Source organism: Pieris rapae, chromosome 14 (genome assembly GCF_905147795.1).
Source record: "Pieris rapae chromosome 14, ilPieRapa1.1, whole genome shotgun sequence".
In the NCBI taxonomy this organism is placed as follows: domain Eukaryota; kingdom Metazoa; phylum Arthropoda; class Insecta; order Lepidoptera; family Pieridae; genus Pieris; species Pieris rapae.
Window position 1 is genome coordinate 4653870 of NC_059522.1, and position 21759 is coordinate 4675628.

Sequence of the window (21759 nt, forward strand, 5' to 3'; positions counted from 1 at the left end):
TGAGAAACCTTCCATAGCGCTGGAAAGTATCCAACACTTATAATCCGGTTGAAAAGGGTTGTCAAGTAGGTTATAGCCTTACGAGGCAATTCGGAAAGAACCTTTTTGTCAATGAGGTCGAAACCTGGTGCCTTTCTATTCTCCATTTGTTGTATAGTTCTTTGTACCTCCCTTGGTGTTACAGTCTTCAAGGGCAAATCCAATTGGAAATCCTGCTGGAGAATATCATCTATTTCTGCTTCATCCGACCCTGGAGTGGCTTCGTTTGGTACAAATACTTTAGCTAGATGGTCAGCAAAAGCATTTGCTTTTTCTAGTTTAGATCTAGCCCACTTGCTTCTATCTAGACGTATAGGTGGTTTAGGGTTTGTTGGTTGATTTAGATTTTTGCATGCCTTCCAGAGAGAGTAGTCGGTGTCTTTTGTAGCTGTTAACGACTTCAGGTTTTCCTCAATAGTAGCATCTAGATTATCTTTTATAGCCTGTTTAAGGTGTTTAGCGTAGATGTTTAGTGCTGTTTTGTCAGCGGGATGACGACTATTGTGCCACACTCTACGTAATCTTCTCTTCTCTAGGATCATGCCCTGAATTTCGTGGGGTACAGAGAGCTGTCTGGTGTTTTTCCGACCCACTTCCTCAGAACTCCTCCAGCATGCATCCTGCACCACCTTCGTAAATGCCAAGACTGCCTCATCTATTTCCTCCTCATTCTTTAGTGAAATCCGCAGAAGTAGGGCGTCCTCAACGAGTTCACGAAACATTTGCCAATTTGTTCTATTGTTATACAGTACTAGTTTCCGTTGGCACTCCAGGACGTTGGTACTAATAGTTAATATCACTGGGATGTGGGCTGAAGAACCATCGAGAAAGCCATCAATGTGATGAAAGAGTCGTGAGAGACCCTTCATTAGAAAGAAGTCCAGGACATCAGGCAATCTTCCAGGGTCGCTTGGCCAGTGGGTAGGCTCGGGGGTGGAGATTGTTGTTAAGTGGTTTTTATCAACGCATTTTTTAAGTTCTCTACCTCGCGTGGTAATCAATCTCGACCCCCAATGCAGATGCTTTGAATTCCAATCTCCACCTGCTATGAACCTTGGACCGAGACTGTTTATATATGTGGTGAAGTGTTTCTCAGTTATAGCGTGCTTTGGAGGACAATAAGCCGAGGAGATACAGAAATTCCCATTTTCATCCTGTATATTTATTGAGGTGGCTTGAATGAATTCAGATCGAAATTGTGGGAGTTCATAATGTTCTATGGATGATCTAATTATAATAGCAGTGCCTCCATGTGCAGTGCCATCGGGATGATTTGTTGAATACACGTTATAGTTTTGTATATGAATTTGGCTGTTCGATGTAAGGTGCGCCTCAGAAATAAGCAAGACATCCAGATTATGCATTTTTAGTAGGATTTCAGCTTCACTTTTCTTAGGCGATAGGCCATCTATGTTCCAGGTAGCAATTTTGAGTTTATTTATTTTTGTGATAAGTTGGTAACTAGAGTAGTCAAGAGCCCCAGAATGGTGCTCATTTGTTGTAGGATTGTATCAATTTTTTGTGATTGCTTTATAAATATTTCCTCAATTCTGTTATTCAGTGATTGATGATCCAGTACAGACTGTTGGTTTGTGCATCGATCTAAAGGATTACTTTTAGCCACTTCATTATACCTCTTAAGTGTATTACTTGTTGGTGGGTTCGAGGGTTGGTTTGTAGGTTGTGAGTTTGGGCTTATAACATTATTGGGAGAGCGTGACGTAGCAGTTTTTCTCGTGCTTACAGACAAGCGCTGTGTTTTTCTGGCTAGGATTTCTTTATATACCTCGCAACCTTTATAATTCGCAGGGTGAGGGCCGAGACATAGTGCACATTTCGCAGGGGTACTGCGGTCCACTTTAGGACAATCTTTAGTTAAGTGTGATTCTGCACACTTGAGGCATCGACCTGGTCTCATACAGTAGTTTTTGGTGTGACCATACTGCTGGCATCTTTGACACTGAACTATAGTGGTCCTCTTTTTTGGGTCTTCTATAGTAACAATTTGGTGGAAAATATGTCTAATTTCCTTGGCTGCTTTATTATGCTGACTAGGCTGCAGGTTAACAAAGAAAGTTGAGGTAGGTTTTTTATCAGGCCCAAATCTGGCATTGATAATCTCTCCAACTACTATGTTTCCCGTTTTCTCAAATTCAGTTTTTATAACATCAAGTGGAGTAGTGTGGTGCAAGTTTCTTACTACTAGTCTGTAATTTCTATCTTCTTTTCGGTTGAATGTATGGCCAATGAGACCCTTCTCTCTTACAGCTGTAATAAGTTTTTTGTAAACATCTATATCTTCACTAATAATTCTAATTTGTGTTTTGTTTACTATCTTAAACTTGAATGTGGATCTTTCAGTTGCAGATTCAAGAAATTCCGTTAGTTTATTGACATCTTGGACTCCATATAATATGATTGGAGGCGGATTGCTGGGCTTCTTTCCTTTAGTTTGAATAGGATCTTCAACTAGAGGTAGTCCGTCGAACATATTCGAAGTAGCTACACTTTCGGGGGACTGATTTGAGAGTTTCCTTTTTTTATTCGGCTTTCTATTCACTGGAGCCGTTTGCCACTCAGGTAAGTTGGTATCGCAGGCTACTTCTTGAGAGTTCTGTGGTGCCTTCTCCTCATTTCTGGTAGGCAGTAAATTCCCAACCGATACACTTCTCTGTCTTATAAACAGGCTTGGATGGAAGGCTTGTTGTACATATTTCTTACTTTGACCAGTTGCATTCACTGTCACGGTTGCCTGAGTACCCACCCTCGTGTTGTCTTCCAGCCCGGGTGGAAGGCACCGGGGGTTAGCGGGATCGCAAGACAGATCACATTCGCTTTCATTATACATTTGGTGTGGCAAAATTTTTGCCTCCCCAGAATACGAGGGATAGCCTGGGGATTGCTTTGAGATGTCGATTTTCGAAGATTTAGGTGGTGTTCTTTGCATGATGTTCCCACGAGTAGGGTCGAATAAACTGGTCGCTTCTAGGGTGACGCCCTTTTTCCCAGAAGAAGGCACATTACGACAACGTTTGCCAGGTTCGTTGAAGTTGGACGCTAGAGACTGAATTATCCCATCAGCCATATACACCCCATGTAGGGGCATACACATCCCTTGGCACGTTTCCCACCGTAGGATAGGGGTAATTTATTATAGAGGTTTTCTTCCTCGCGGCCCAGATGATGAAGTCCAGACTCCCGTTCCCGTAGGTTTACGGTTTGAGGTGACTCTTTCGAGACACACTTGATGCTTGATCGGTTTTGAGGCGCCGATGACTCGCCTTCGCCCGTCACAGTCAGCAGTACAGACCCCGAGGAGGATGTTTTGTGTGAAACCCGTTAACAGATCTGTACAGTACCCAGGGGAGGCGACGAGGACGCCCGTGAATCGGGCTTTCGGGTGCGCGCAATATAGCCAAGCTACACACTCGCAAGGCGTACGCTAGCAAACACAGCATTTTTTAAGCATGCATCCAGCATCGATGCACACCACCGTGTACTTGATACCCTTTCCCCCCCGCTTTAAAAGTTAGCGCATTTAATAAGGATTCTACAGTGGTACAACACTGAGTCCATTATTTCTTAGATCGGCCATAACAATTTTTTTTGTTAATCAGTCTGTTTTAAAAAAAATTCTCTGGAATTACAAAAAACCATTTTAGTGTACCTAAAGCGTTCCTTATAACCACAGCGTGGTACTGTATATAATTTTAATATAATTAAAAATTTCGTTTTAGCCTGTAAGAAAACAACTGCCCATCAAAGTAAATTGAAATACTAACTTAACTTTAGTTCATCTCCCTTTTAAGCATTATAATAGCATTTAAAATAAATAACTTTTTGCGTTCTAACTTGTATGTTCCTTCGATAGTAAGTTATTTCAACGTGGTTTTTAATTCTCATTAAAAATTGTATACATAATATCCTAAATTCTAATTGATTTGTTGTTAAAACGTCTTTTGCACTTATAAATAATCTATCACTCTGTGGAGTTAAAAAAATGGGCTCGTTTAAAATTATAAAAAAAGAACAAAAAATGTGGTCTGTGGAGTGTTGAGTCAGGAGGAGTCTTATAAGTGTCAGTGTTATTTTTCTTTGGGGTTTTTATTTTTTTGAGTTATTTATAATAATATCACTGCTTTTTCGTTTAATGGCAAAGGCTTTTTGTTTTTTGTATTGTCCAATGAGTGTCATAATAATTTAATTAACTTGTTGAATATGGGCACAAGTACAATGGGGAGTGATTTGCATTCTGATAAGCAGGATAAGCTTTTGAAGCTACAAGCTCGTAAGAAGGAACTAGAGCAGATGCTAGCAGCTAAAAATGAAGAACTGTACAAGTTGTGCGTGCAAGAAGTTCAATTGACGGGAATCATGCCACCTGAAGCTCCATTGAGTCCTGAAGTCCCACAAAGAGAAAGATTGGGAAGTATACGTAGCATAGATCGTTCCACTGATGGTACTGATGTACAAGATGGTTGTGACAAAACCTCTAGGCGCCTCAAAGCAAATGACCGACACGAAGCGGAGCATAATTTGCGTAAGAATATTTCTCACCGTCTATCTACGCCATCTATCTCGGGTATTTCTGGCAAGAGCGTGCATTCTAGACAATTACGACGTCCTGAGACAAGTTGTTCTAATTTTTTTCCTTCTCCTCCCCAAGAGCGTAATCCTGAAACATTTTCTATACACACTTCACACACCTACCCTGCTTTAGCCAATCGTAATGATGGCCTACCCAGTGAAAACATTCATGCTGAGTTACAACAAGGGCCAGCTTACCGTCATCATACAATGGCTACTGAATATACTAACAAAATATATTATAGTAATACACCATCTGAAGCTCACAATGTGTCTCGTTTACGAGAAACCCACTTTAGTTCCAGTCATCCTGACATAACTACTCATTACACACATGGATCAATTGCCCAGCATACTATTCCTCAGCAAAATAGCATGCGTAGTACCCCTTTATTATATCAGTATGCATCACAACTAAAAGCACAGAGCCAGCATTTAGGAGCTTTAAATCATCACCACCAATTGCAAGCACAGCCTAAAAGAAGGAATGAAGGTGTGCGGCGAAATACTTTACAGAGAACCCAAACATATCATCTTACATCACATAGTGATTATAACCATCATTTAGAAAATATGTCTGAGGGTTATCGCCCCCCAGCAGCAGTATACCAACACAGATCACAACCAGATATACAGGAACAACCAATACCCAAGACAATTGAAAGAAATATACCTGTACCAAATACACTGCCCTTACGTGAACGAAATACAATAAAAAATCCACTCTACCTACAGTTACAAGTATCAACTGAAGATTATTTGGATGAGAGTCGGCAATACATAGATCCTGTAAGCCCAGTCAGTCAAATGTCTGGTTATTCCCATAATTTTGATTCAGTTAGTATGAACAAGTTCTCTCCACTCTCCCAGGATTCAAGGAAAGAAAAGCAATGGTATGAAACATCTCTGGATTCTCCCACTCGAGAGCCCTCTATGCTAAAGAAGAGTGCAAGCTTAAAGCGCAGTCCTAGCTTAGGAAATTCTCAACCATATGAAATTATGATTTCTACTGGACGTCATATGGCCATGCATAGTCCAAACCACACACCAAACAGCCCACCAGTTCTGTCACCTGGTGCTATCTCTTTAGAATCACCCAAAAACTTGACTGTAATTGAACAGGGTAAATGTATACCATATAGAGAAGAGACAAAACCATTTGAAATGTCTGACTTTTATAAATATTCTACAAAATTTCGTCAGACAAATGTACAAAAGCCACCACCACCCCAGCCAGTTCAAAATTTGAATAATATGTATAATAAATTGCCAATGGAGTTGCCACAATATGGCCAAGAAAATTGGCATCCTAGCAACTAATTTAATGTATTAATTTATACATATTTAATGATTTCTTATTATGAATTAGTCTTGCTAATATTTAAGTACTTAAGTCAAAACAGTCCAGATCTCCTTATATTTCATATAAATGAGGTATTTTTTAATGTCTTTGAGCTATTAAGATTTAAATCAAAATAGACTGTGATAGACAGACATTTAATATTAATTGTTTATTTTTAATGATCGGTAATGAAATCAATAACAAAGTATATATTACATTTTACATGTATGCCTAACAAGAAAGCTAAGATATCCTACATAATAATCTGGTGGTCATAGATCTATATGGCTGATGCAATTTGAAGTTACAGAGTAAAGGGAATGTTGAATATACTTTTATCTAATTTTACTAATAAAAGTAGCATAGAAATGTGTAGCTAGGACTTGATTTTTTTGAGCTTGTTTTGACAAATTGTAAGGATATAAATATGTTTTTGATAATCAACCCACCGCTGTTCAAACTTAGCCATTTTATATCTTACAATTTACTTTGTAATCATGTTTGATCTCTCTTGTTTTCTCTATTTATAGTATCTATAAATTACTCATGTTTATGTTACAGGTCATGGATAATTTAATTCATTCTTGTCAATTATGATAATGTGTTGATGCCCTATTTTCATTATTTGTATTGTTATCTCTAAATTTTTAGATAATATTATATTATGATTCTCAAGTTTTAATAAGTCTAGGTTTTCTTGGGTTTAATGACTGTCATGTCTTTTGCTCCAAAAAGTTATTCTTTAATAACATTCATAAAATATATAGCCAAGTGCCTTGTAATGTGTAAATTAAAATGATGTATTGAATTTTAATAGTGGAAGTATTTAAGTTTAGAAAATATATTACAAAATTTACATTTTAGCTTAATTTCATCACATACTTAAGTAATGTGGTGGACATACAATTAATAATCATTGTTTAAATGAAAACAAAATGGAAATAGGCATTTGAAAACCAATACAAAACTTAAGTCTTGAAGTATTATATATAAAATAAAATAGTACAACAATATGCACTTAGAAGATAATATTTTTTTTTAATGATTTGAATAGTCTTAAAGACAATTATTTTCTATACATAGGTCTTTCATTACTTCAGAACTAGAGTGCCTTGTATTTGCTTAGCAGAATTAGTGTATTAATTATTTTAGTCAAATATAAGACAAACAACACTTGCCAAACAAAGCTCATACATTCTCTGGCCTTGTCCTATTCTGAAATATGACAATAATTTTAAGTATTACATAAGAAATATTATGTAGTTAATATATTAAATATTTTAGCAATTGTGAATTGCAAATTGGCTAAATTAGAAAGAGTTAATATTTTTGTATATTGGGATGAAGTCGTGCAAGAGCACAATTGTATTTTAATAAATGATTTTATTGAACTATTGTTTCCTTTAAAAATATGATGAAATGTAAAAAAAACATATATATACAATTTAATGCATTTAATGGCTAATGACATTAATCATATACATATATCTAACGAAGTATCGTGAAAAAGTTAAGTATTATGAAAACGAATGAAAACCTAGAGCAAACATGTAGATGATGTGTCGTCTAAGAATTAATTGTGGCGCGAGCGTTGAAGTTTCATAAACTTTGCTAGGACTTCGCCCAGAGATCTTTTCCCAGGGTTGAAACCACCATTCAGATAATCGTCGTCACCGCCTGCAAAAGTGGGAAACAATATTTTTTTCACATTATAAGTACATGTGAAAAATTCATAAGGTTTTTTGGATTTTGAATAATATTACTTACCGCTGTTTTAGATCGGGTTTTGCATCTAAATCTCAATTTAGTTATTATTATTCATTCAGGTAGGTACTCTTTAAATTGAAAAAAAAAATGTGATACTGTCTCATCCGACGAAAGTTTAATTTAAATAAGTCATTGAGGATAAACTGGATACATGATAATAAAGATGATGTCAAATTTAATTTTTTTATATTCAAGAGAGTGAGAAAATATGTTTGGTTTTTATTATTTAATAGTGGTAATTGTGAGGAAGCGTCTATCAATATAAATATACATATTATTATTGATACCTGAGCCTTGAAGTTGTCCGTTAACACAGCCTTCATCCCACATATTAATGCAACGTTTTCCCGGATTAAAACCACCGTTCAAATAATCATCGTCGTCACCTGTGTTTAAATATACATGTTACCTACACTAATGACTGAATGACTAATTCTATAAAGGCTTAAAGAAAAATTAAGTAAAAACAGTTCTTTTTGAAACGGCACGAAATACAATTTAAAATTATGGTCGTGAAAGTTAATAACGATAAAAATCTTCGCGCGTTGTGAACCTGAAACAACAATTCAAAATACCTCAGGAGCTATTGCCGCCAAAATTAGTAGTATTTCCGTTCTTGATATTAACATTTAAGATTAAACTAATGTAACTATTTAGAGTGGAGTAACATTAGTTTTACTTTCAGAATGAGATACTATACCATTAGTGTATAGCCACTATACACTTCGCAGTGGAATGGAAAAAATGTCTAACGACTGGCTATAATAAAATCCATAACAGTATTAAATTAAAGTACTCATAGAGTCCTCAATCTAATAATGGCAATTGGTACTTGGCAGTGCCAACAATGGTACATTAGTTTCGCGCCTAAATAATTATAAAATAAAGGTTTGATATTTGAGCATGAAAATGGTTTCACAATAATTTTAAAATTTCGGTAGGTATTGCTCACAATAAAAATATTCTTTAATAGAATAAAATTCAAGTAGTCGATGTCTTTTTAGTGCATGCTTTGAATACCGAGTTATTCTTATCTGTTGCAGTTGCATTTGAGGTATCAAACAGAGTGCGGCGTATTTTCGTTAAATTTGTTATTTTTAAAAATTATAAAAACTTTATGTTTAATTTTGTTAGGTAAGTTTTTAAAATATTTTTATATTGTTTTATAGAAATATTAAAATACATTTTAGTCATTCGAATTGGCCCACAGTGGACTTTAGCAACAAAATGAGATAAAATATACTATAAAATTCATTTTGTCATCATCAATCATTATCAAGTTTCACTTACCAGCACCCGGCAGTTGACCGTTGGTGCAACCATCGTCCCAGACATTGACACAGCGAGAGCTACCTGCAATATTAAACACTATACTTAACGGCTAGTCGAAAATTTGTTAGGTGAGAGCAAGTTATAATAACGTACTATAATGTGGCTTGCTGGTAGCAGTATAAAATAATGCTAGTAAAAGAGATAGAGTAAAGAAGACTTTCATTTTTGCGCTAGACCAAAATGATTTGTGACAGTTATCTATCATTGGAACGGCATTATATATTGGTGTTAAGTGGTCGAAATTCATTAACTGTTAATCTGCCACTTTAGATATTATACTTAATTAAAATATATTAAAATCGTGAATAATTCCGAAAGATAAATATTTTTATTGTATTTATAAGGTTATCATCTCATAAAAGCATGTTTGAACTGAATTAAAAAAGCTATTCTATCTGATATTTATGTATTTTTTATTAATTAATTTATAAAAAGCAAATAACGCATTACTGAACACGTAGTTTTACGGACAGCAATATGTTACAGATTTTAACATTACTACATACTGTTATTGCCGTATTGTACTGTATTTGCCGATGTAATTATAATTAATTGTCTGAAGTATTTTTCATCTGTTATCAAAAAATTAGAAAAAAAATTGGATGTCTGTAAAGACAGTTTACGGGCGATAATTTTACATTATAACATCATAAGAAAATATTTATGATATTGTATACATATATTTTATGAATTGAATTGAACTATTAGCACTATATTATTAATAATCTGTAGAATCCAAAGGAGATAATTGAGTTTTTTTTTAAATAATTTTAATTCTAAGTTTTTCAAAAATCAAGTATATGAGATTATGTCGCTATCAAATTCTGCTTTAAATGCAAGAATTATTGACCCTTTTCACCTTAAAAACAGTTGATGTATAGGTCTCTCTACACTGTCTCTCTTTTACTCGGACGCATCAGCCGATGGAGTAGAAGAGAGATAAATGCTCCACATGCCAAACGTTTATGCCCATCATCACTTGTTCCGCGCTCTCCTTGCACGCTCAGCTTGGGCGAAATGTAACAATGAGTGATATTTTTTCATGCCTGCAGCCGGTGTCCACCTATTCATAAGACGTTATCACGACAAAATTTATCACTAAATCCTTACTGACTTCCATTAATCCTTCTCTTTCAGAAAATGAACTGCGTTATTCTATGGATTTTATTCCTTAATATGTGTACTGGATATAAAGTGCTACTCGTATTTCCGTTTCCGTTCAAAAGTCACGGTATATTTGGTGAAGGATTCGTACGGCATTTAATCAATGCCGGTCATGAGGTAGCTATTCAATCCTTCTAATTTCTCTTTGCCTAGAAACAATATAAGTTATATCGGTTACTCATTGACTGTCTATGAATAAAACTGTAACTTTTTTATTAAAGTTTGCCCCCTGTCCTATAAAAAAAAATATCTAGGAATACGATTATGTTAATACAGGTGACGTACGTGACGCCGTTTCCTATTAACAATACAAACCCAAAGCTGCATCAGATAGACGTAACCAGTGACAACAGTTTTAGTAAGATTTTTTATATTATTAAATTTTGAGTAGTTATATGGGTATTAAATTGATTATCTAGAAACACGGATGACTCTATTATACTTATTTGCAAATAGCACGAAATATTCCTAGAATTGAGATTAATATGGAAAGCATCATGTTAATAACTTGGACATAAGTAAAAGTTAAAAATGTCGGTTCATAAATCTCATACACAAAACTGATAGATATGTCATCTTTAATCAAAGGATAAAAATAAAAGTTAACGATTTAATTCATGTGAGGTATGCAGGTTTCAGCTGCAGTAAAATCATTGATTGATTGAATCAAGATTTAATCTTTAAGATAATATCTTTAAAGTAACTATCTTTAAAGTAGACGAACTCATCTAGTAATTTAAGTAAGTTTAATAATTATTATCGGTCAAGTCGTATTTTTTTTAAATCAAGGCGACGAAGGGTAACTGTTCTTTCGTTTTCTTTCAATCGCTATGACACAATTGCACCATCGACTTTACATTATTTTTACCCCGTAATTAGTATAATCTGTACTATTATTAATAATATATACATATATTTATATGGTTTATACAATACATTCAATAGTTACTGTTAAACTAAGTGTATTTATTACTGGACCGATTTCAAACATTCTTATAACATTAAAATTGTACCTGAATAACAGGATATTTTCAAACTATTGAAAACAATAAATAGTATCTTAGATTATATAAAATTATATAATGTGCAAGTAAAACTATAGATTTATGAAAAAATAGGTATACCATTACGTAATTTCAGAACCGTCACTAAATCTTAAAGAAATTCTTGAGAGAAATATGAGACGTGAAGGTTGGAAATTATATCTAATGATGAAAAGCGTGGCAGAGAAAACTGCTTCGAATGTAAAAGTGCAGGCACTTTTAAACGATACAAGTCGGAAATTTGATGTAGCTGTCGTTGAGTGGATGGATAACGAGATTTATAGTGGGTTAGTATTAAATCCTAGAAATATCTGAAAATAAATTCGAAGCTATTTCTGACGTAAACTATATAATTTCTAAATTAAATGTGTAATATATATATATATATATATATATATATATATATATATATATAAATATAAGATATATTTTCTTTTATGTAATGCAACGAAGTGTTATAAATAAATAAATATTACGTATTTAACAACACATACATTATGCCTGTAAATATAAATACATACATAATATTTAACGTTTACGTTCCAAAAAGTTTTATTCTTTAATCACCTTTTAAGAGGCTGCCATTTCTATAGTCTTCAGTCTTAACATTGCAGACACAGACTACATTCTGGGGCCATACGTAGATACGTTTTATCACATTCGCGCTTTATTATTTTCTAGGGTTTATTTATGAAAGCTTATAAAAGCGTGCATATAAATAGATACTTAATCCTCGCGTTTCTACTAAATTCACATAACACCTTGCGACTGAAAGCTGAATAGCAGCTCTGTTTAAAAATATTCCACTCTAAGCAACAGTTTATTGGACTTTTATACAAATTCAATTTTAACGTTAAAAGATATATTCGTAGGCAATTGTGCGATTCTTATTGTACTCTCCGTAAAACATAATCTTGAATGTGTTTAAATTATGAATATCAGTAATATCCAATTGGTATTTAAATATTTAATACATATGCACACAATAAATTCATTGACCGAATGAATTGACTTAACGAATATTAAACTTAATTTCGAATTAAAATATACTCAGACCGTCACATTCTTACTTATTTCTGTTCTATTAATATTTTTTACAATTACTGGGAGTAAAGGTAACAACAGCTTTATATTTTCCAAAATATCTGCTTCTCGCATTTGGCATAATATGACATCTCACAACATGCTTGAGGTGTGAAACGCAGTCTGTTTTTGGATGGATTAATTATACATAATTATTATTGTATTTCTATGCCAGAATTTAAGCGTAAATAGATATTTTATGAAATATTTTACAGGTTCTCAGCAGTATTCGAATGTCCATTTATATGGTTCTTCCCTTACGATCAGTACATTGAGATACTTCGTTTGATTCACACTCCACCAAATCCCGCCTACACACCTAATATGAGAACTATTAATCTACCGCCATTTACATTTATACAGCGTGTTCAAGAACTTTGGTACACGATCGATACCCTGTTTAAGAGACATTTGTAAGTACTTTTTATAATAAAAATTTGTATGCTTTGGTTATAAGATACCTTTATTCCTGACCTTTGCCCATGAAAAATTGGAATTGCGCTTTGTATGTTATTTTTAAGAAACCCAATATTTACCCTATTATCTTTTAAACGTTATAAAATTTAATAATCTATGTATAACACAAATCATTCACAGATATATTTTAATTACAAATAGGTTTAGATTATTAGTAATTTAAAAAAAATAATCTCCCGAGTCAAAAACTTCCTAACCGAATTTATTTGCATTATTACAATGGGATGTTTTTAGTGCTTTTCAAAAATCGCGCTAAGCGAGTTTTGTAAAATTTTATTTATTATTTATTTACTTGCTTTCTTACAGTAACTCAATACTACAGTGGAATAGTATTTTTTAATACAGTTCTTCAAAAAGTAGCGAAATGTAAGATGTAATGATGGTAAAGAAAAAGCACGAGTGTGTAATAGCCCTAATCCTGAACGCTATACGTCCCTGCAATACTCTACTTTTTGAGCAACCGTATCAAAAAACGTATTGCTACCTATATGCCTTGCATGAGTTGCGCTAAGGAGCCGTAGCAAACCAATGCCGTGATTGCACGCGCGTAGCTCGCAAACGGCTCGCAAGTTGCACATTTGCGGCACATTCGTCAGATGTGGACGCACCCTCACAAACCTAGCTTATGACAATTTGGTTGATAACATATTTCATAAATATTTATGGTTATCTGTTATCAACCGAAATATTAATAATTAATAATTTCCACTATGCCATAAAGCTTGCACCACGTTCTTAGTATATAACAAATTTTAGCTTCATTCACACACTTGAAGAAGAAACTTATAGGATATTTTTCGAGCCAGCAATGAAAAAGAGAGGGAAAGAGTTACCAGCCTATAGCGATGTGAAATATAACGCGTCACTCGCATTTAGTGGTTCACATATAAGTTTGAGGGATGTTCCAGAAATCCCGAGTGCTCTGAAAATAATTGGTGGATTTCATGTAAATACTCCTATACAACCATTGCCAGAGGTAACATATCATAATATAGATTCAAAGGGAGGGCTTAGTTAAATGTGTTAAAGTTCTAACTTTATATATTAGCCACCGGTAACTTTATAATACTATTTTTTTCATTTGTGGTATAGAGTGGAGAGCAGCAATGTGATCGTAGTATCTTCAGCATGTAAATCTCATTCCTGAAGTCAAAGGTTCAAACCTAGACGATGCAACAATAGACTTTCTGTCTGTCACCATGAAAACATCATGAGTTTATCTTAGACCCAAAAAGACGACAGCACGTAAGGCACCTACCTGCCTATACTAGACAATAAAACAATTAATCACGAAACAGGTACAGGTCTAAGGCCCTGACCTAAAAGGTGGTAGCCTCACTGGCTTTTAATATGTAGTACCTACGATATAACATACATAATATGTATTATGTTAAAGGATTCGACTTCATCAAATATCCTATTTACATTCCGATAGCTTCAGGATGATATGATATATTATGTATCATAACAACAAAAATATATGTTATATGCCGTTTGTTCTTATGTATTAAATCATCTATATATTGACGCCCACCTCCCTTGCCTCATTTACTTTCATTAAGTTCTCCATGCATGCTCGTCAGTTATACGAACTATTTCATTCTCTAGTACCTCCTGGATTTCGTCCAAACATGTCCCTCCCATCATTTCCACTTCATTTGTTCTACTTTCATTCTTTTTCAGCCACACCCACTAAATAATTTATGAATATTTCATAATCTAGGTTTAATACATATAATGTTTGTAATTCCGTTAGATTTGTTAGTTTCTAAGAGAAAAAACATAAAAGTTGCTGGCTTTATAGGATTTGCAAAAGATAATGGACCGAAGCAAGCAAGGTGTAATATTATTTAGTATGGGAACTCAACTAACATTTGGTGGATTATCGAATTTAGTAACAGGACTTGTCAATACGTTTAGTAAGTTAAAGTACACAGTTCTGTGGAAGACAAATGAAGAGAGCCTTGCATTACCAAGTAATGTTATTGCTAAGAAATGGATTCCTCAAGTTAGTGTTTTAGGTAAGTTTTGTGACCACTTATTATTCATGAGATCTACTCCTTATTTTCTGAAGGTCGATTGTCGAATTCACAAAACACCCAGCGCAGCGATTGGTCGATGTCGCTACATGCTTACTACGCTATACGCTTTTTCAAATATAGGCTACGCTATACGCTCTAAACCATTAAAAGAGTTTATTTAATATTACCACTACACAATAACAATTTCGTCATGTTTTAGCCCATCCAAATTGTATTCTGTTTATCACACATGGAGGCTTATTATCAGTCACGGAAGCTGTTCACTTCGGAGTACCTATTATTGGTCTCCCAGCATTTGCAGATCAGTTCATAAATATCAGAAGTGCCGTAAACAATGGTTTTGCGAAAGAAGTGAAGTTATCTGTTAATATGGGAAATGAGTTGCTTCTAGCAATCAATGATGTTACAAATGATCCAAGGTTTGTATTTAATAGAAATTGTAAATAAAAATACCGGGGATCTATAGGGACGATTGCAGATATTGGTGATGGTTTAAAGCGATCTAACTTCTTTCAAAAAAGTGTATTAGATAGAGTATCTAATTTATTTGATCTAAATTTAAACAAAAAGTGCTCTGATAAGATTATTGTCGCACCCGAGTTATTTTGATAAGCTATTGTTGATGAATTTTAAGATAAGTATTTATACTCGAGTATAAATATATATTATATACTCGAGTTAAAGATTATTGAAAAAAATATACGGTTTAATTTCCTTATTCTAATATGACAGTATTATTACAGATATTATGCGCGCGCTAAAGAAATTTCCCGCATCTACCACTCCCGCGTAGTGCCCCCGGGTGTAGAGTTAGTTCATTGGATAGAGGAAGTGGTGACGTCACGGGGCGCGCCCCATTTACGCTCTCCCGCGCTCAGTATGCCCCTTTACCAGAAGTACTATCTAGATTTGGCCGCTTCTATTCTAATTATAACAGTCACAATGTACCTTACGTGGACTTTGATTTATTCACTTAGGAAACCAGACCTTAAAAATAAGAAAAATGATTAGTCTTCCTTATTTGTGTAAAAGTATTCGTTAAAGTATATTAAACAGTATTTTATTATTTTGGTCGTATTGGTTTTCTGAGTGTATCAGAGGTAGATTGTTAGTAAAGGCAAAATGATTGCTTTCCCGTCAATGAATGTCTCAGAATTACGCTTAGTTAATAATAATATAAATAAAATGTGATATCAGAGTACCTTTGTTATCATTTACGAACTCTCGAAGGTCAAACTTTACTCACGAATTTGCAGTAAATTTTATGACATGAAATTTAATATATTAATGTACTAATGATACTATTGCAAGAGCTAAAATGTTGCTCAGTATCGTAAAATGTGCAATATTATTCCAATATTGTAGTGCTTTTAAGATATTATTAGTTTTCCCGATACCTTACAGGAGTCATGCAATCTTAGGAGAAAGTTTTGTAAGGCATTTACTAAAAGCTGGACATGAGGTATTTAAACGCTTTGTATTTTTAAAGGATTTGTGTATAGTGTAGTCCAGCGGTTGAAGCTAATTCTATATACGTTTTATAGGTAACCTACATAACGCCTTATCTAATACCACAGGATCATAAAAATTTGAATCAGATTGAGCTCCAAACAGATGGATATTTAGGTACTGTAATTGTTATTATTAAACAATTCGATAAAATGGCAGAGGATACATGTCCATTACGTTCGATATTAAAACAAAAAGTATATTGTGGGTGTGTTATTTCGTAAAGCATCATATTAACTAAAGTGACCAGTGGTTGTCAACCTTTTTTTTTGTCATGGCACATATTTAATGATTTTAAAGTTTGACGGCACACAATGAACAACTTTAAAATTTGGCGGAACACAAAGAAAAGCTAAAAAAATATTTATTTACTACAACACACTACATAAATAGTTTATAACTAAGTTTTAATATACGAAATAAACTAATATATACTTTAATAATATTTAAACATTTAATAAGGGATTAATTACAAGCTAATAATGAAAAAATATTTATTTGATATAATTTAATAATATTAACATCATTGTATATTTGCATAATTTGGCGGCACACAAAAGTGCCGCGGACATAGTGGTTGAGAATCACTGACCTAAGCCATTACAGTGTTCTTTTGGGAAAAGAATAAATATTTCTACCATATTCAGCCGATTCCTAACACGTAAACTAATACCTATTTATTTTATAAATTTGTTTAAGGGTGAAGTTTCGTATTATTATACAATGATTTATACGTTGTTTTAGACAAAGCTGTAACAATAGAAAACGTGTTGAAAAAAGAAATAAATACAGCCGAATTGTTCAATGTTTTAATGAAATTAGCAAATCTCACTCTATTAAACGAGAATGTGGTGAATTTATTAAACGATAAAAATATACAATTTGATGTTGCGATTATTGAACGAATGTTTTTAGATGTTTATTCTGGGTCAGTATTAAGTTTTATATATTATTCTATTCCTGAAAAAGAAAATTGAATCTCAATCATTATGTGAAGGCCTTTACCCTTACCTCATTGAAAACAGCTTTTCGATTTTTATGAAATTCTTCCGACTATATAAGAACCGGTCGTTAATTATTTTGTTGATTGTCTGGATGGAAGCCTGATTTTTTATTTATATTTTAATTTAGATGCAAGAATAGCCAAGCCAAGGAATTTCAATTACAGTTAATTTATCTAATCTTACAGTTTTTCAGCGGTCTTTAATTGCCCATATGTTTCATTTTTCCCTTACCACGATGATTTAAATATTCTTGATGTTATCCACGAAATACCCAATCCCGCCTACACTGCCAATGTTGGAACAGGAAACATTCCTCCGTTATCATTTTACCAGCGAGTGCAAGAATTATTGTTTCAAATAATTTATAAAACTTTGAAGGCGTAGTAAGTATTAACATTTAATTTTATGAAAAGCGGAAATAATATAATTGATGTATTAGAGGTTATAACTTTTGTGAATACCTGAGATTACAACGTAATATAATTAATGTATCGTGTTGCAAGACTGGAATTAACTATAACTTTGAATCACCTGGTTATATGTACTAATATACTAAACAGAGAGAGAGAGTGAGAGTAACAACTAAGTAGCCTATGATCTTGACGATAAATTAATCCAAATACCTTTTTAGTAGGCTTCAGCATATAATATTACATCTTAATATAAACATAAAGATCTTATATTACAGTTATATAACGCCGAAAGAAAAAGAATTTTACAATATTATGTTTAAGCCATTCACAAACAGACGCGGAAGAGATTTACCAGAGTATGACGATCTGAAGCATAATGCGTCTCTGGCATTAAGTACATCACATGCCAGCATTGGAAACAGTTACCTACAACCTTTATCTTTAATACTTATTGGTGGATTTCATATTGATAATATATTGGATCCTTTGCCAAAGGTATAAAATCATCTAGTATTTTTATTTGCCTTCTGCTAATAATTGATGTGTCTATAACTATTTACAAAGCTATGTTAAGCCTGAGAATTCCGAATTATAAGATCAAAATATTGCAGGGGTTAAAGAGCATAATGGATTCCAGTAACGGAGTAATACTTTTTAGCACGGGTTCACAACTGACCTCAGAAGGCATGCCTAAAGAAATGAAAAATGATATTCTACGAGTATTTTCTAATTTAAATTACACTATATTGTGGAAAGCTACTGTGCAGGAAGAGAGTCTACCAGAAAATGTTAAAGTAGCGTCATGGTTGCCACAACAAAGTATTTTAGGTAGGTCTAACTCTAAATATTACTAGTACAATCCTTTACACTTTTAGAAGTGTTTGGAAGTGGTTGAAATCTGTTATTTCTACGATTTCATTCATATTAAAATTGTTGTTGTAGTAAAATTACACCTTTTTAAATGCCTTATTCATGTTTAATCTTTATTTTATGAATTTAGCTCATCCAAAATGCGAGCTATTCATAACTCACGGTGGAATATTATCTGTTACTGAAGCTGTTCATTTCGGTGTACCTATAATTGGAATACCTATGTTTGGTGATCAATTCGTCAATATCAGAACTGCGGTCAAAAATGGTATTGGCAAAGAAGTTGAGTTATCTGTAAAATTAAGCGATACCTTAGAAAAAGCAATCAACGAAGTCTTGAGTAATCCCAGGTAAGCATACAAGAATTATCTTCAATATTTTTTTAAATATACATCACTTGCGCCTGCTATAAATTTATTGCAAAGCCTCATAAAAATGACGCTGCTGTGGAAAGCACTGGATTTTATGTTTTGTAAAAAATATTTATGTCGATAAAATTATGTTAATATTCATTAGACATTGCATTTATTAATATCAAAACACACTCACGGAATCATACAAATAATCGAAGAAAAAACATAATAATGAAAAAAAAGAATGAGAGAAAACAATTTTTATTTTAAAGGACAATGTATGTTTTAAGTATGTAATGCGTGTGTGCTATGGTTTTAATTGGCCCTGGCTCAGCATAATTCTAATGGCAATGTCTACTATGCTAGTAATACACACTGAATACGTCAAATAAACCCCGATATTTATCGATAGATACCGTGAGCGGGCTAAAGTGATGTCCCGTATATACCACTCCCGCATGGTACCTCCTGGAGTAGAGATGGTGCACTGGATAGAGGAAGTGGTGACGTCACGCGGCGCGCCCCATTTACGCTCTCGCGCGCTCACTATGCCCCTTTACCAGAAGTACTATCTTGACTTTGTTGCTACTATCTTAATACTATTGATAGCAGTTGTGTATTTTTTACGAACAATGTTTAACATTATTGTAAATAAAATGTATCAAATGAAGAAAAGAACACTTAAAAAAATGAAATAAATATTTATCTTTAAATATTTAATCTTATTGAAAAATGTATCGTGGTAATAATATACAAGGATTAGATAGCTGTTGTTAAGCTAGTAAATATGAATGATATTGCCTTTTCGATATAAAACTTTGTCTGGCAAATAAAATAGATTCCAGATTTTTATAATATAAAAAGTAGGTAGATTTTTAAAGGACAATTGCTTCTCGGTAATTTGATATTAGCTGAAGTCAGATAAGGAGATGTGCTCATATTTGCTTTTAATTTCATTAAACTATTTTAAAACTTAACAAAACCATTAACCTCTTTACAAAAACAAAGCTGTTATAGTTGTAAAAGAAATTTTGAGGACTATGGTTCATAGTTAGACCGCCAAATAATGCTTCCCGGAAGCGAATGCACCAATCACTATAAATAATACACGAAGTGCGGGTATAAATTCTTGGGTATATAATTTTATCAGATAATACCACGAAAAACATGTTTAAAATTGGTACAGGCGTTTTGGCTGATCGCGAAACAAACATAAACGATGTAAAATATCCCCGATTCGAAAACCACCTTTGAAATTGAAGATAGATTTCTTTATATACCTACTACTTTTATACTTGAAAAGTCATATTTATTTATTTAGTACTCTTACAGCTAACATAAATTATATGTAATTACAAACAAATACACTGAGAATATAGCCAAGATGGAATACATGATACATTTTACAACAAAAAGATTTATAAAAGGGAACAAACAAACAAAGTATTTAATACATCTAACTAATTGTGATATAATTGGAAGCCTAAATTGGTTGTAAAATATCATATTTATTTAATTATATATTATGGTGAGTCTATACATTATGAGATAATGGCTTATCGATTAGGAATGACTTGCAGTTTTTTTATCAGTATTATAGTAAACAATCATACAAATCCAAGTCTGCGTCGCATTATTGTAAAATATTATAATATAAAAATTAGTAAACCTGTCGTGACTTCATTGTCGGATATAGAACATATTATTTAGTCCAGCCATAGCTTCTGTTACAAATAAAAATGCATTTTTTATGAAGTAATGTAATATTTTTAAAATTTATACCTTCATTTTTATTAAAGTCTCGGCAAAAAAAAAACTACTTATTTGAAATGGTCACCTTTCACAGGCCTTTGATTTGTTTGAACACAAATCTATGGTTTACTGTTTCCAAAGAAAATTTCGCCACTACTCCAATGATTTAAGAGGCTTAATGTTGCCGTATCGTTTAGAGCAGGCCTTGTCCTTTAAAACCAACCATAATTTGTAGTCTAAAGGGTTGAGGTCTGGGTTGAGTTGAATAAGGGCTGTCATCTATTGCCAGTATTCAGCTCTTATAAAGTCCGGAACGTTGGTTTCAATACAGGCTTGGGTAATTAGTTCCTTGTCTCCAGGTGCAAAATCTTACTGGAAAGTCCACGGTATATTTTTAAAAATGTATTGCTGAGAGGTTTCACAATATGATCCAAGACGTATGATACACTTTGGCTGAAGATTGCACTCCTTTTAATGAAAATGTACTTTTCTGACTCCTTCATCAGACACACTCCAAGCTATCGCTGGCGCAGGATGATGACCACGTTATACCTTTCGACCACTTCAGCAGCTTCTTTAGAACTGCACGCTTTATCATTTTGCCTATAAATTATAATTTTGCCTTTGTGCAAAATCGAAATAAGTTTTTAAAATATACGTGTTTTAAATAAAAAGTTAAAAAAAAATGTAACAGTATTTGTGGCCAGACTAATTACATATTTATAGAATGACCCAAAAACTGCACTTTTTCTAATCAAAAATTAAGTAGGTACTTACTTAAATATTGTTTTTTTTTTTTTTTTGTTATACATTTTTACTATAAATGATATAATTATAAAAATGTATTTTGCATTCCTATCAAATTGACCCATATTTTTTTATTGGTCTATATAAAATTACATATGATTAGCATATATTTATAACATAATATGAGAAGTAAGATAAAAAAAATATAATGTTATATTTGTTATCTGGTATGTTT

The 21759-nt window shown here is 33.2% G+C and overlaps 3 protein-coding genes and 1 long non-coding RNA gene across 5 annotated transcripts; 3 read left to right on the forward strand and 1 right to left on the reverse strand.

Annotated features, from left to right (window-relative positions):
• Window positions 1-4069: 4069 nt before the first annotated feature.
• LOC111000254 lies at window positions 4070-7359 on the forward strand. The gene has a single exon (XM_022269635.2). It carries the CDS (start codon window positions 4258-4260, stop codon window positions 5944-5946), a length of 1689 nt encoding a protein of 562 aa, XP_022125327.2. The 5' UTR covers window positions 4070-4257; the 3' UTR covers window positions 5947-7359.
• Window positions 7360-8063: 704 nt separating this feature from the next.
• On the reverse strand, window positions 8064-9248 carry LOC111000258. Its single transcript, XR_006750648.1, has 3 exons — window positions 9161-9248; window positions 9026-9103; window positions 8064-8121 (listed from the first exon to the last, which is right to left on the reverse strand). It is a non-coding gene; the product is annotated as an uncharacterized LOC111000258 (long non-coding RNA).
• LOC111000256 (UDP-glucosyltransferase 2) lies at window positions 8749-16067 on the forward strand. Of its 2 annotated transcripts, none has more exons than XM_045631214.1 (9): window positions 8749-8869; window positions 10205-10348; window positions 10508-10589; window positions 11372-11561; window positions 12573-12770; window positions 13591-13780; window positions 14639-14855; window positions 15076-15295; window positions 15620-16067. In XM_045631214.1, the coding sequence occupies exons 2-9, from the start codon at window positions 10208-10210 to the stop codon at window positions 15885-15887; spliced, it is 1506 nt and encodes a 501-aa protein (XP_045487170.1). In that variant the 5' UTR covers window positions 8749-8869; window positions 10205-10207; the 3' UTR covers window positions 15888-16067. The 2 variants fall into 2 exon arrangements, with proteins under 2 accessions (XP_045487170.1, XP_045487169.1); XM_045631213.1 differs by having other exon boundaries at window positions 8751-8869; window positions 13591-13810.
• Window positions 16068-16188: 121 nt separating this feature from the next.
• LOC111000250 (UDP-glycosyltransferase UGT5-like) lies at window positions 16189-19749 on the forward strand. Its single transcript, XM_045631215.1, has 7 exons — window positions 16189-16338; window positions 16421-16502; window positions 17575-17772; window positions 18078-18297; window positions 18414-18630; window positions 18803-19022; window positions 19438-19749. Exons 4-7 carry the CDS (start codon window positions 18115-18117, stop codon window positions 19721-19723), a joined length of 906 nt encoding a protein of 301 aa, XP_045487171.1. The 5' UTR covers window positions 16189-16338; window positions 16421-16502; window positions 17575-17772; window positions 18078-18114; the 3' UTR covers window positions 19724-19749.
• The last annotated feature ends 2010 nt before the right edge of the window (window positions 19750-21759 follow it).